The following is a 13,368-nucleotide window of genomic DNA, read 5'->3' as shown; positions in this document are numbered from 1 at the left end:
AACAGACTTCACAGGAGGAATCATCCAGGATTTTACATTCCCATAAACCAGTTTCTGTTGTGAAGAAACTGGGAACATTAAAATGTTGTGATCTTGCTCCTAGTTAAACAATGTGTGAAATAAATAGGAATCCAATCTGCCTATTCCTGAGAGCACACAAGATCCTGGATAGAATAAATAAGAACATGAGAACGGCCATACTTGGTCAAACGAATGGTTCATCTAGCCCATCATCCAGTCTTCCGATAGTGGTCAATGCCAGGTGCTTTAGAGGGAATGAACAGAACAGGTAATCATCAGGATAACTATGAGCCACCAATGTGATGTGGCCGTGAAAAAAGCTAATGCAGTCCTAGGATGCATCATGCAAGGTATTTCCAATAGAGATAGGGAGGTGTTAGTACCATTATACAAGGCGCTGGTGAGACCTCATCTGGAATACTGTGTGCAGTTCTGGTCTCCCGTGTATAAGAAAGATGAATTCAAACACGTGCAGACAAGGGCTACTAGGATGATCCAAGGAATGGAAAAACTGCCTTATGAGAGGAAACTCAAAGAGCCTGGCTTGTTTAGCCTAACCAAAAGAAGGGATAAATAACAGGGAGGGAGAGGAATTATTTAAGTACAGCATCAATGTGTATACAAGAACAAATATACACTGGCCATCAGGAAGCTTAGACTTAAAAATTGACAAAGGTTTCTAACCATCAGAGGAGTGAAGTTCTGGAAGGGGCCTTCCAAGGGGAACAATGGGGGCAAAAAGCCTAGCTGGCTTCTAGACTAAGCTTGATAAGTTTACGGAGGGGATAGTACAGCTAGGTACAATTAGGACAGCCTAATTTGGCAATTAACTGATCTTTGACTAGTAGCAGTAAATATGCTCAATGGCCTGTGATGGAATGTTAGATGGGGTGGGTTCTGAGTTACTACAGAGAATTCTTTCCAGGTGTCTGGCTGGTGAGTCTTGCTCATATGCTCAGGGTTTAGCTGATTGCCATATTTGGGGTCAGGAAGAAATTTTCCCCCAGGGCAGATTGGCAGACCCTGCCTTCCTCTGCAGCATGGGGCATGGCTCACTTGCTGGTGGATTCTCTGTACCTTGAAGTCTTTAAACCATGATTTGAGGACTTCAATAATTCAGTCATAGGTTAGGGGTCTATTGCAGGAGTGGGTGGGTGAGGTTCTGTCGACGGTGTTGTGCAAGAGGTCAGATCAGCCAATCATAATGGTCCCTTCTGACTTTAAAGTCTATGAGTCTATAAGCAAACTATCCCATTGCCCATTCTCAGCTTCTGGCAAACAGCAAACTCTGCCCATCTGGCTAATAGCCATTGACGGATCTATCATCCATGAACTTATCTAGCTCTTTTTTGAACCCCGTTATAGTCTTGGCCTTCACAACATCTTCTGGCATGGAGTTCCACAGATTAACTGTGCGTTTTGTGAAGAAATACTTCCTTTTGTTCGTTTTAAACCTTCTGCCTATTCCTTTCATTTGGTGACCTCTAGTTCTTGTGTTATGAGAAGGAGTAAATAATTCCTCATTTACTTTCTCCACACCAGTCATGATTTTATAGACCTCTCTCATATCCCCCCTTAATCGTCTCTTTTCCAAACAGAAAAGTCCAAGTCTTATTAATCTCTCCTCATATAGAAGTTGTTCCGTTCCCTGAATCATTTTAGTTACTCTTTTTTGTATCTTTTCCAATTCCTGTATTTTTTTTGAGATGTGGCGACCAGATCTGCACACAGTATTCAAGATGTGGGTGTACCATGGATGGCAAAATTATATTTTCTGTCTTATTATCTATCCCTTTCCTAATGATTCCTAACATTGTTAGCTTTTTTGACTGCTGCTGCACACTGAGTGGATGTTTTCAGAGAACTAGCCACGATGACTTCAAGGTCTCTTTCTTGAGTGGTAATAGCTAATTCAGACTCCATCAATATATTTTTTTTATATATATATATAGTTAGGATTATGTTTTTCCAATGAAAATTATTTTGCATTCATCAACACTGAATTTCCATTTTGTTGCCCAGTCACCCAGTTTTGTAAGATCCCTTTATAACTCTTCACATCCGAGTGCCCCCTTTTAATAAAGTTTCCCACAGTGACAAAATTAAACCGTCAGTGTGAAAAATCCAAAGTAATATTCAGATATGAGTTTCAAATTGTAATTCAGACTTTGACCTTACTCCATTGCCAGGTACAGCCCCACAACTACTTTAAGTTTTTACTTCTCATTCAAGCTCATGAAATAAACTGAGAACTAAAACAAAGTCACTTTCTATTTATAAAAGTGTCTAATAACTGTGATCACTTAGACATTTAGCAATATTTTAGCCTTGGATGAGGGTTGCTAGTTTTGATTGCTCATTAAGTTTGATTGTTTATTATCAAGCATGTGATATCTATGCTTCATTATAGCTATGATTTCTGCTTTCCGGTAGCAACAACAGGCCCCAATAACTATGGGCTGGTCTACACCGCCACCGACAGTCGACGGGAGATACTCAAGCTACATTATGTAGCTTGCGTATCTCCTGTCGACTTACTTACACTGCCGTACCGCCTTATCTTCACTGTGCTGCATCAATGGGAGACGCTCTCCGGTCAACGCAGCCTTACTCCTTTCGGGGAGATGGATTAATGGCGTCGACCAATGAGCACTTCCAGGATCGATTCCTGCTGCTGTGTCAGTGCAGACATACCCTATGAAAACAGCCTCAAAATGCCTATGTTCCTTGCTAACCACAATTCCTACCAAATTAACTAATGAGAATTTTCTTAAACTTTTCTTAAACTTAAATTTTAACTAATAGCTTTGGAATGCATTATTTTCCATTTTCTCAATATTTATGTCCTGGACAGAAGCATTATAGGCAAGATCTCAATGTACACTTCATGTGTTAATAACCTCAATAAGACCAATTAAGAGTTCACAGGTAAAAAATCATACCTATATGATTGCCTATAAATTGGCCCAACAGCTTACCTCAAAACTTACATATGACCTAATAGGTCAGTTTAATTATATTCTGCTTTGAAATCACAATATCCTAGTGATAAAGAATTAAAGATCTTTCAACATTTAGCTTCCTAGCCACATCCCCACCTTACCAATTGTCACCAGTACCTCACGTCATGTCCAAAATTTAAACTGTAAGCTGTTTGGGGCAAGAGCAGTGTATTTGTGTATGATCCGTAAAGCATCTAGGATACCTTTACATGTTACCAAAAAAAAAAAAAATTTTTGACCCATATTTATGAATAAAAGAGGTATCTGCCCAGGACTCTGATTCAGCCAGCATCCAATAATACAGTGTCAGTATTTCTTTCATGCTGTCTTCTTGATCACCAGAATCTAAACTTCCATTTTTTCAAAAGAGTACATCTCTAGCTGTTATGATGGCTGACATAGAACCGAAATCATTACAAAGTTTCTTTAATCTTCCCTATTCATCTCAATGTGGGCTAACTCAAATGCTAACAATAATACTTTAACTGTCAACGGTATTAAATCACTGCTCATCAAAGTATCCAACAGTGGAGAGAGAGCGAGAGAGACCCATATTTTGAGGATCTGCACAGATCTGAGAGTGAGAGGTCATTCTGACATCATCGGTGAATAGATTTGGGAGAAAATGGCATCTTTTTTCCACATCCAGTTGAGGAGGCAAGCACCAGGGGCCTGGCAGTGCCCGCTGGGGTATGTGAACTCCCTTCAAGGTTGCACCAAGCTCAAGCAGCCCAGTAGGTCTTATGAGTGCCGCTGAAGAAAAGCCAAGGCAGAGGAGCCCAGAGCATGCACCGCCATTTTTTAACACCTGCACCATTTACTGAGTAGCATCTTATGTGGATGGAGCTTATTTTGTGGGAAGAACTCTGCCCTCCTCAAATCTGAACTCTATCCCTGTCCTTTACACTTCTTAAAGTGTGGAAAAGTGACTACAAATTGTATTATGGAGCGATGCCAATGATTTCCCTGGCAAATATATTGAGTTTACCAATACAAATGTTATTCTAACTGTAAACTATGTTCTTTTCTTCTTGCACATCACCAATAATAAAAGAGCTAAATCCAAATGAGGCTGTCAGTGACATATGCAAGCCCATCAACAGGAAGCTGATTAGAAATCAGTGAACTCTATTGATGTTGCTCAGGAAGGAACAGAATCCCTCTCTCTCAGCTCAGCATGGTCAACAAAGGAAAAAAATAAATCGTTTAAAAAGCAAACACTTATTTTTGTCCCCAGAGTCATCAGATATAACACTCAAACTGCCAGGCAGCAGAAATATTGAGAAAGAATGTGTTCCTGTTCTGAGCAGAACCAGACTTCAACATAAGCAAGGCGGTCATATGTTGCAGCAGCGCAGCTTGTCACAGTGAGAATCCAGACTGAGTACATCTTTGCATATGATACCCGAGTTTCCAAACTCAGACTGCATTTAAACAACAACCACACTGCATTTAAACTGCAGTTGACACAGGTTACCAAAAGTAGAAACAACGAGTTAATTACCAGCCTAAAATAGTCCCAAACTGCCATAGCTGTTAATCCCATGGAAGCTCTGATCCTCCCAGATGTTGCTTCCTATTTCAAGGGAGAAGGAATCCCCTTCAGTGGTGGCCCAAGTTTTTTGGCTCTATATGGCTATCTAAGACCTTCTAGCCCCTAATATTATAGATGGTGATACAGACCAGTAATAACTGATTTGGAGGAGAGGTGAAAGGGACCATGCACACTGTATCTGAGCTCTCCCTGCATGACATCTAAGAAGGAGGCTCAGACTAGGAGAGGAAATTGAGGCAAGGCCTGTCAAGCTAAATAACCCTACTGCTAAACAGAGATTTGGCAGGGATAGAGAGGAAATACTGGAGAAGGTGTGGGTCAACTACTGATATAGGAGGCTCCCCCACCTATCTTTGTTTAGGTTTTTTGTTGTATTTTAGAAACAAACAACTCACTCCAGCAATTCAGCCCGAGAGCCACCCTTGCCAGTGGAGTTACTCACGGGAAGTTGTTACATCCCAAATGCTTCAGAAATACATCAACTGGTAAGGAGAGCAAGGCAAGAGAAATGAAGCTGTAATTTACATACACTCCAACAGCCAATCAAATTATGCACTCCCATCTTTTCCTTACGGACTATATTGACCTTCTCTAAAATAGCTCAGCCAGGAGTACAGACAGCATAAATGGTCTTTGGAAGCTTACAAATCCCAGACAGCCATGTACAGAGAGAGCTGAAGAGTGCACATAGTCATTAAATAATGTGGTACATTTCACTGGATATACTATGAAGTTATAAAAAGTTGTACAGGAACTTCTGTAAGCGTCCCCAAAGCCAAACACACTAATTCCCATCCCAATTCTATTAATTTTGGTCACTATTTCTGTTTTTGATTTCTAAATATTTTAAATGTGTCTGACTCAACAGTATCATGATAAAAAAAATCCTACTGCACATCAGATCAAATTACAGTAAAAGCTAACAAGCTAAATATAAAACAGTCTTGATAACTACATCATATTCATGGTTCTACCATCTTACCGCTATTCTCTCTCTCCTTTACTTTCCTCATACTTCTAAAGCCACAACAACAACAACGAAAGCTGTAGGGTATTAGATTTTCCCCAACTGACTGATATTTGTAGACTAAGGCAGCAGCAATCTTCTCTGTGTGGTGTTTCGATCTATGTTGCACTAAAATTGATTAGCACTGTTAGAAAAGTGTGTAGCAGATTGCTGGGCTAATCAAAGTAAACCTAACCATACACTCGCTTGAAAGGAAAGATTCCTTCTATTGCAAGTCAGTTCACATTTCAACATATAAATAAGCCAATCACCAACATGTCAAAAATACAGCACCAAACTATTTGCCAGGCTAGTTTTATTTTCTTTTGAAGTTCTTTGGAAAATTCAGTCCAAATTCTTGCTTCCAAGCTTCGGTTAAAGTCTACAGACTATAGTGGGGGAAAGAGGGAAACCATCTGAACGGTTTATCATAAAAATTAAGAAGATCAAGTTCCAAGTAGAAAAGGAAAAAAAGGCTTCTCGTTCCTCCAATCCAATACTTGAATTGTTTGCTGATTTGTTTCCAAAAGGTATCATCTGATTACTAGTCTGAACTAAGAAATTGAAGGGACATCATTCTCTACATAAATAGAAATAGATTAAATGTTATTTTCAAAGTGTATATGATTCCGGGTGTGTGTATCCACCCTCACTCTCAAATGCATTTTCTCTAAAGAGAAAAAGAATGCCAGCAGCCCACTCCTTATGAGCAATTTTATCCTACAACACACTACTTTTTGTGCAGGCCAGAGTAACATTTTTGATAAAGAATGTGATTTCAATGATACACTTCTACACTTTACGATATTGTAAATAGTACAAAATTATTTTAAAATGTTACTGAAAATGCACTGGCACTGTTTTTTTTAAATGTTTTAACAAATCTTCAGTTTATATTGTTTTATTACAATCCAATTCAAGTTAAAGTACTCAAAGACAGATTCATCTCCCTGCACATGACTGAGATGTATGGTCTCTTCTGGAAAATATCTGTACATCAGAAAAATGCATCTTTACTTCCTTATTGACTGGAAACATATTTCACCTCCTCTATCACTGAAGACTAACCAGTAACCTAGACAACATGGCATTATTATATAATAGCTATAGTATGGTCCAGAGGCTGTAATAAAGATTAAGGTTTGATGTTAAACACATATGCACTAGAATTTCCAACACATAATTCAGCACTATAAATCCATTCAATAGCCACACAAGCAGCAACTCCACAGATAAAACCAAAATTTAAGCCAAAATAAAACAGAAAATATATATCTTCCAGTAACTACAAAGTCACATATCTCCTTGGACAACATGGATAAATAAAATAGATATGTGCCTGAATAAACTTGTCAAAAGACACAATTTTAGCATTTAGGAATGTAAAGCTTCTCTATGTTAAAGATGTTCTTCCTAATCCTGTACTGTATTTGCAGTATATTAAGCAGAATTCCTCTGACTTCCAAGGATGCAAAGTTGCACAGAAAAAGGAATTTATTTCCTAATGTAACAGGTGCTAGATAGCTCTTCAACAAAACTGGATATGATTGAGGTAAACAAAACTGCAGGTCCTAATAACAGGTTTCCAAAGAGTTGTACAGGAAGTGAGACTACACATTACTGTGGTCTGACGGGAATTCCATCAACATGAAAATAAGCGAATTTCAAGTTACTTAAAAGCTGTTTCAGTTACTATCCATGCCCCTCAGTATCCCCTTCTAATACCTGTGGGTTTACATCTTCCTATTTTTTAAAATATGTATTTTTCTCTTCTTATTGCTGTGTAAAAAAAAAAATCTACGGGGGGAAAAAAGGAAACAGCTTAGAAATCAATGCTGTAATGAGCTTCACGTGAAAGGATCCATTGCTAAATAATGGCTTAGCAGGAGCTTCATGTGAGTTGTCTATGGCTTCAGTGGGACTGCGCATGTGAGTAAGCATTATATCCAGCTGTACATGTTCGCAGTGTTAGGCCCCAAATTGACTACACAAAGGAAAATGACTTTACACTAAGTGCTGTCAAATGCAGAGAGTGAAAAATACAAAGTGATGGGGAAAAAAATGGGTTTGTTTTCCAACCTCTTTCAGTTAGTCATCTCAGATGTTAGTTTCTAACAACGATAACTAACAAATTGTCACAACTGTGACTTAAATTGACAGTGTCCCTTTTTTAGATACTTAATAGTCTCATGAAAAGTCAGGGTGCAAATAACTGAAAAGTAGCAAAAAGCAAACTTTTTTTTTTTATTCTCTATATTTTTAAAGAGATACAGAGATCTGTTAGAGGATGAGGCCCTGATCCAGCAAGTGACTGCACACAAGCACATTGCTGCACCTGTGGAGAGCCCAATAGTGGAGATACTACCTTTAGCATTCTTTCCCACTTGCAGGCATTTCAAGGATCAGGGCCTTATATCCCAATCCTGCACAGAACCCCACTGAATCCACTCAGCAGGTGCTCCTTGCAGGATTAGGGGCCTTGGTTTAACATCTTGTTGTGTAGAAAATATTCAAATTTTTTTTATAGAGCATATGGAGGGAGCACCTGAAAAGAAATAATTTTTGAATTAGATGATACCAGAATGAATTTGAGGGACTCAACTCCTGGAAGGTCTCTGAATATACTAATGCAGCGCAAAACAAGGGAAATGCAGGGCTTAGTTTTCATATTTTAAAGTTGACGGGTTTTTTAGTAGCAGATGTTGTAGCAGGTTCAATAGCAAGCAGTCTGAAAATACACTAAAAATAAAATCAATCTGAGTGGTAATAAAACTAGCTAGAATGACTTACCAGACTCCACACCAGATTAGTTTCCTTTTTGTTACAATACATTTATGAAACTTGGATAAGACTCTGCAATACTGTTAACTGATATGAATTTAGATACAGTTAACAGCATAATGTATTTGTTACCTCATTACATCTGATGTCAGTTATCAATTAGTTCTGATAGGCCCCAGAGCTGTAAAGATTTATTCGTGTGCTTAACTTTAAAATGCCTGCATCATCGCACTAAACACTTACAGAGCTTCACTTCACTATTTACAGAATCTGTTAGTTTAGTGAGTGAAAGAGTCGTTTGAACTACATTGTTCTTGTTATCATATGTTAAAGAACAAATTTCAAGTAAACATACACACAAACTGTATGCACACTTAGCACAGTGCATTGCACCAGAGCAGAGTATTATTGCAGGAGAGATAGCCTTAACTATCATGTTAGTTAAGGTTCTTTTTCTGCAACCATAGGACAGGTCTCCATGCAATGATGCAGTAATCTGCCAATATGCTATCAACTGGGGAGACTGGAGCCTAAAATTGCTTAAGTTTTTCCATTCTAAACCCCCCGTTTTTAGACGCTTTCTGAAACTTTCACTTTTGTGTTGAAATTATTCAGACTTGGACTCTGCTCAAGTGTGATATAAACACAAAATATTTGAATATAGTTTAGCTGTTTTGGAGTGCAAAATAAGAAAATTACACCTTCCCATTATAAATAAAATCTTGCAACCTTATATGGAACAGCAGGAGTGCCAAAACAACAGACTGACAGAAAGTTAAAATGTGACATGGAAACAGCCTTCATTGAGAACTGCCTTAGAATTTCCTAATTAAATTGGTTTTAATTTGACAGGTGTATGTGTCTTTGGGGGCGAAAAAAATCATTTTGCACATGCACTGTACCATTAACACTTTGTAGCAATGTTTGGAGCAAAGACAGGTTGAACTTACTGAACACATGTGGCTAATTTAGCTGTGTTGTAAAAAAAATGGGAAGGTGTGTGATGGGGAGTCTTCTACCTAAATTGTTCCACATTATGCAACTTTTTCCACTAGGAAATTCCACCCAAAAAGTTTAAGAAAATGCAAAGGTTACTTTACATGCACAGCACAACCTTCAGAGGATGACATGGTTATGACAGGATGACAGGAATTTACTCTGTTGTTTTCATAAAAAACACTTTCATGGACTCAGAATACATATAGTAATATACAATAAAGAATGTTAAATTTATAAAAATTGCATCATACTGATTAATAAGTAATAAAAACTATATCGTGGTACAAATTTAAGGTTGCATATGCAATCTCATACTCTGTCATTTCTTGATGTCTGAGCATTTAACTACAGAGCCTTAATAGTCTTTCAACATGTGTTTTATTTTTGGATATATTGAGTTCTTATAGTCTTCTTAAAATGTCAACATTTGAGACTTAGCAAATGAGGAACAATTAAGTTAGACTCCAAGAAATTCATAAGTCTGAGGGGCTACAATAAAAAAAAATTACAGAAAAGCAGTCATGCTGACAAAGAAAAAGAGTTTGTATAAAAAATGTTCAACTCACCAGTCCATTGTTTGGCTGAGGTGAAAAAGGCAAACATTACTAAGATACATCAATGAGGAATCAAAACACAAACCAAGGCCCGATCCTACAAACACAGGAATAACTTTAGTCTCAAGGACTATACATGATCAAGTTATTCATGTACGTGCTTGCAGGACTGGTGCGCAGCTGTTACTGTAAATAGTACAAAGCATTGCTTAGAGATTTACCACTGACTTTCTTAGGACCAGGAATCCATCCTCTTTGTTCAACTCTGGCCATTTCAACCTACAAAGGTGAAAACTTCAAAGTCTCACAATGCAGCTTAAATATTAAACTAACTCGGCTGCTCACTATCTCATAGTAAGTTATTGTTTTGCTTTAATCTCTCCAATTACATCTGATATGTCAGCCATTAGCCTGTTTCAGAATTTATCTAAAATATGTAAACCCTGCAGGGCAAGCGCTATGCCTGTCTACCATACACCATTCACATTTATGGCACCATTTAAATAATAAGAAATCAGTTGTCTTTCAGCCAAACTTTAAGTTATGTAAAATTGAATTATATAAATAGCCTCACATGTTCACAAAATTGTTCACTATATTTAAATATAATGGATTTTAAGATTATACTTTTCTGGTGTTTTCTCAAAGGGTACAGTCATCTAAACCCTATGAAATTAAACTGAAAGCAAAATATATTGCTCAATAATATCTACTTGGTTTACATAATATGATTACTTCCTACAATTTAGGATATATTTAAGATGTTACCCTAGATAGAGTGCTGTGTAAGCAGAAGGATTCTTGATTTAAAATCTTTGCTAGGAGAAGCAAAGGATACCCAGGTTGATCTTAATCTCAGCAAACAGAAGACTTTGAAAAGTCTTAAATGATACAGACTGGTAAAGTGGAGCTTGATAAACTGGTCATACTGAAGAGAAACAGAAAAAAAGCTAGATAAAACCAACAAAGCCATGAATGATGAATAAAAATTCAGGAAGGATAGTTTCAACACAGAAAGCACATCATATACTTTGTCACACTCATCAGACCAGCTAGTATGAAGGTGGAGACAAATCAGCCTAACTTTAATGAGAGCTATTGAGCAGCACACTGACATACTGAACAGACTGATTCTGTGATTAACTTTATTGAAATAAGCTTCTTCAGCAGAACATACTTCTAGAGGTCAGATTTTGTTGGGGTTTAGTTGGGATTTTTTGGCACCAACATTTGTTTATCTTCTTACGTTTCTTCACAGGAGTTTGGCCACTGATTTCAATGGGAACAGGACTACATCTCAAATCTTTAGGAAGTTTTAATGTTCTGACATTGCTGCATTAACTAGATAATATTAGTCAATTATTCCTTCTTACATAACAATGATAATGAACAAGAGCTGTTTACAGAGAAGAAAGTCTAAAGTGCTTCAAAACACTGTCCCATATGTCAAATTAATACGCCTTCATCGGAAGGACATCTATGTAAGAAATGGCCCAAACCTTGAGGGGAAGGGCTTAAAAAAAAAAAAAAAACTATGAAGAATGGAAATGTTTCCATGAATTTTGTTTTTATATCTAATAAAAATCAAACACAGCCACTTGCTACAGACTTTGCAAGCTCAGCCTCATATCAGTTCAAGGAAATCTGAAAGTGATACTAATCAGAAACAAAAGTGAAACTGACTAGCTGCTGTTCATCATCCAAACTGAGCAAATAAATTAAAAGAAAAAAATATCAAAGAATATTATGTTATAAAGATACTACACACATTTACTACCCACTGTAGGTAGCACTTGTTGTCAAGAGTGGTCCTATTCCATGAGATTACTCACAGTAGTAAGCATTACACCAGGTACTGAGAGTGTTTGCAAGATTAGGCCTGTACATATTAATTAATTGCTATTTGGAGAATCTAATGTGTAATCCGTAACATGGGGTGAAAATCTCTCTTTTAAAAGAGATGTGTTGATTTGTTTTAAACACTGGCAGGCTCTCTTTAAATCACTCACCCTTGGGCTGGACAGTCACCCATTATCAGACCACTACCTAAATTTGGCTTGGGAAAGGAATCAGGTGACTTAATCGATGAAGGCAAAAGCAAAGTCCTTTCAGGCTAGGCTGAATCAGATCCGACCCGTGTCAGGGTCGAAGACCCCACGGCCGTAGGGGCAGCACTCTTGCCCTGTGCGTATAACCCAGCCCAAGGTGACTGTGCGGCGGTGCCAGACCTGTTACGTGGAATGCCACAAAGGCCGGTGGGGCGCCCGCGCTCCCTCCCCCGGGGAGCTCCCAAGCAAGAGGATGCAGGTGGGAACGGGAAGGCCCCTTGAACTCCCTTCTGGCAGGGGCGCTTGCAGAGACCAGGCACCACCGTGGCTAGAGCCAAATCCCCCAGGCACGGGGGGCGCAGGTCCTGCGGGGAGCAGCCACCCAACGCGGCTAGCAACCCCCAGATCCCTGCGGTGCATGTAAGCAGCGCGAGGGGCCTGCACACCAACCAGGGCACCCCCCCGGGGGAAGCTGCAGAGGCAGGCAGGGGAGACTCAACCCACCCCAGCCAAGTTTCACCAAGGGCAGGCCCCATCCGGCAGCCTCAAGCCCGGGCGCAGTGGTGAGGTCACCCCCCAGCCAAGGCAGCGGCCCGGCCAGCGGGCGGCAGCGGCTCCCGACTCACCTTGGCAGCCATGCTTCACCCCGCGCAGCCGCCGCCGCCGCCGGCCCCTTCCTTCCTGTCCCAACCAACGCAGCAGCAGCAGGCAGCTCCCGTCCCCGCCTGCGCACCAGGCCGGCCGCCGCCGCCAGCCCATTGGCTGCGGCCGGGCCCCGGAGCCCAGCAGGCGCGCGCGTGATCCGCCGCTCTCTCCTCTCGCCCGGCTTGAGCAGGACGGGCACGTGACTGCGGGCTGCGCTGACCAGCTGCGAGGGGCGCGAGGGGGAGGTGACTGTCCTGTCTCTGGGTTCAGGGGCCGCCGATCAGGAGGCCGCGCTGGGCAGCGGCGTGGGGGGCTTTGCTGAGCAGAGTGGAGAGCTGGTGCTGGTGCCGCCTTTGAGTGCCCTGCCTGAGAGTGGGGCTGTGGAAGAGCGACAGTGCCCAACTGGACTTTGTAAACTGGGATTCCAGGGCAGGACCCTAGTGAATGCCTCTTCTGTATGTGTTTGTACAGTGCCTGGCACAGTGGGGCCCAGATCCCCTCTGGGGCCTGTTGCAGTTAGATAATTATCCCATTCACAACAAGCCTTGAGGTGCAATGCTAACCTGGTGTTGTTATACATCCTGTTTGCAATTAGAAAGGATCTTTCCTAAACTGAAGTGACACAGATTCATCTGAAATCTGGCAGTCCCACTGGTTCTTTCTGGCTATGAGCATTAATAAAAAAATCGGCAACTAGTGGAAAGTTTCCCTCCTCCTTTGCCTTTTCCTTCATTCTTCCACCAAATCCCAAGTAATA

The 13,368-nt window shown here is 40.1% G+C and overlaps 1 protein-coding gene across 4 annotated transcripts in view; it reads right to left on the bottom strand.

The window, feature by feature from the left end:
- The window catches only part of SLC25A13 (solute carrier family 25 member 13), a 124,596-nt gene extending 111,785 nt beyond the window's left edge, over positions 1-12,811 (bottom strand). Inside the window, exons 1-2 of one of the 4 annotated variants that reach the window (XM_067562152.1) lie at positions 12,593-12,811; positions 9,931-9,945 (exon numbers count right to left, since the gene is read on the bottom strand). In XM_067562152.1, the coding sequence (XP_067418253.1) occupies positions 9,931-9,945; positions 12,593-12,604 (27 nt within the window). In that variant the 5' untranslated portion in view covers positions 12,605-12,811. Of the gene's footprint in view, positions 1-9,930; positions 9,946-10,146; positions 10,166-12,470; positions 12,488-12,592 lie in introns of those variants that run through there. The other 3 variants (XM_067562155.1, XM_067562157.1, XM_067562156.1) reach the window with 3 other exon arrangements.
- Between the last annotated feature and the right edge of the window lie 557 nt (positions 12,812-13,368).

This window comes from Emydura macquarii, unplaced genomic scaffold (genome assembly GCF_026122565.2).
Source record: "Emydura macquarii macquarii isolate MOO-44397 ecotype Brisbane River unplaced genomic scaffold, CSIRO-AGI_Emac_v2 contig_2422, whole genome shotgun sequence".
NCBI lineage: Eukaryota > Metazoa > Chordata > Testudines > Chelidae > Emydura > Emydura macquarii.
The sequence above is the reverse complement of the archived record's forward strand: the minus strand, read 5'-3'. Positions and strand labels throughout refer to the sequence as shown.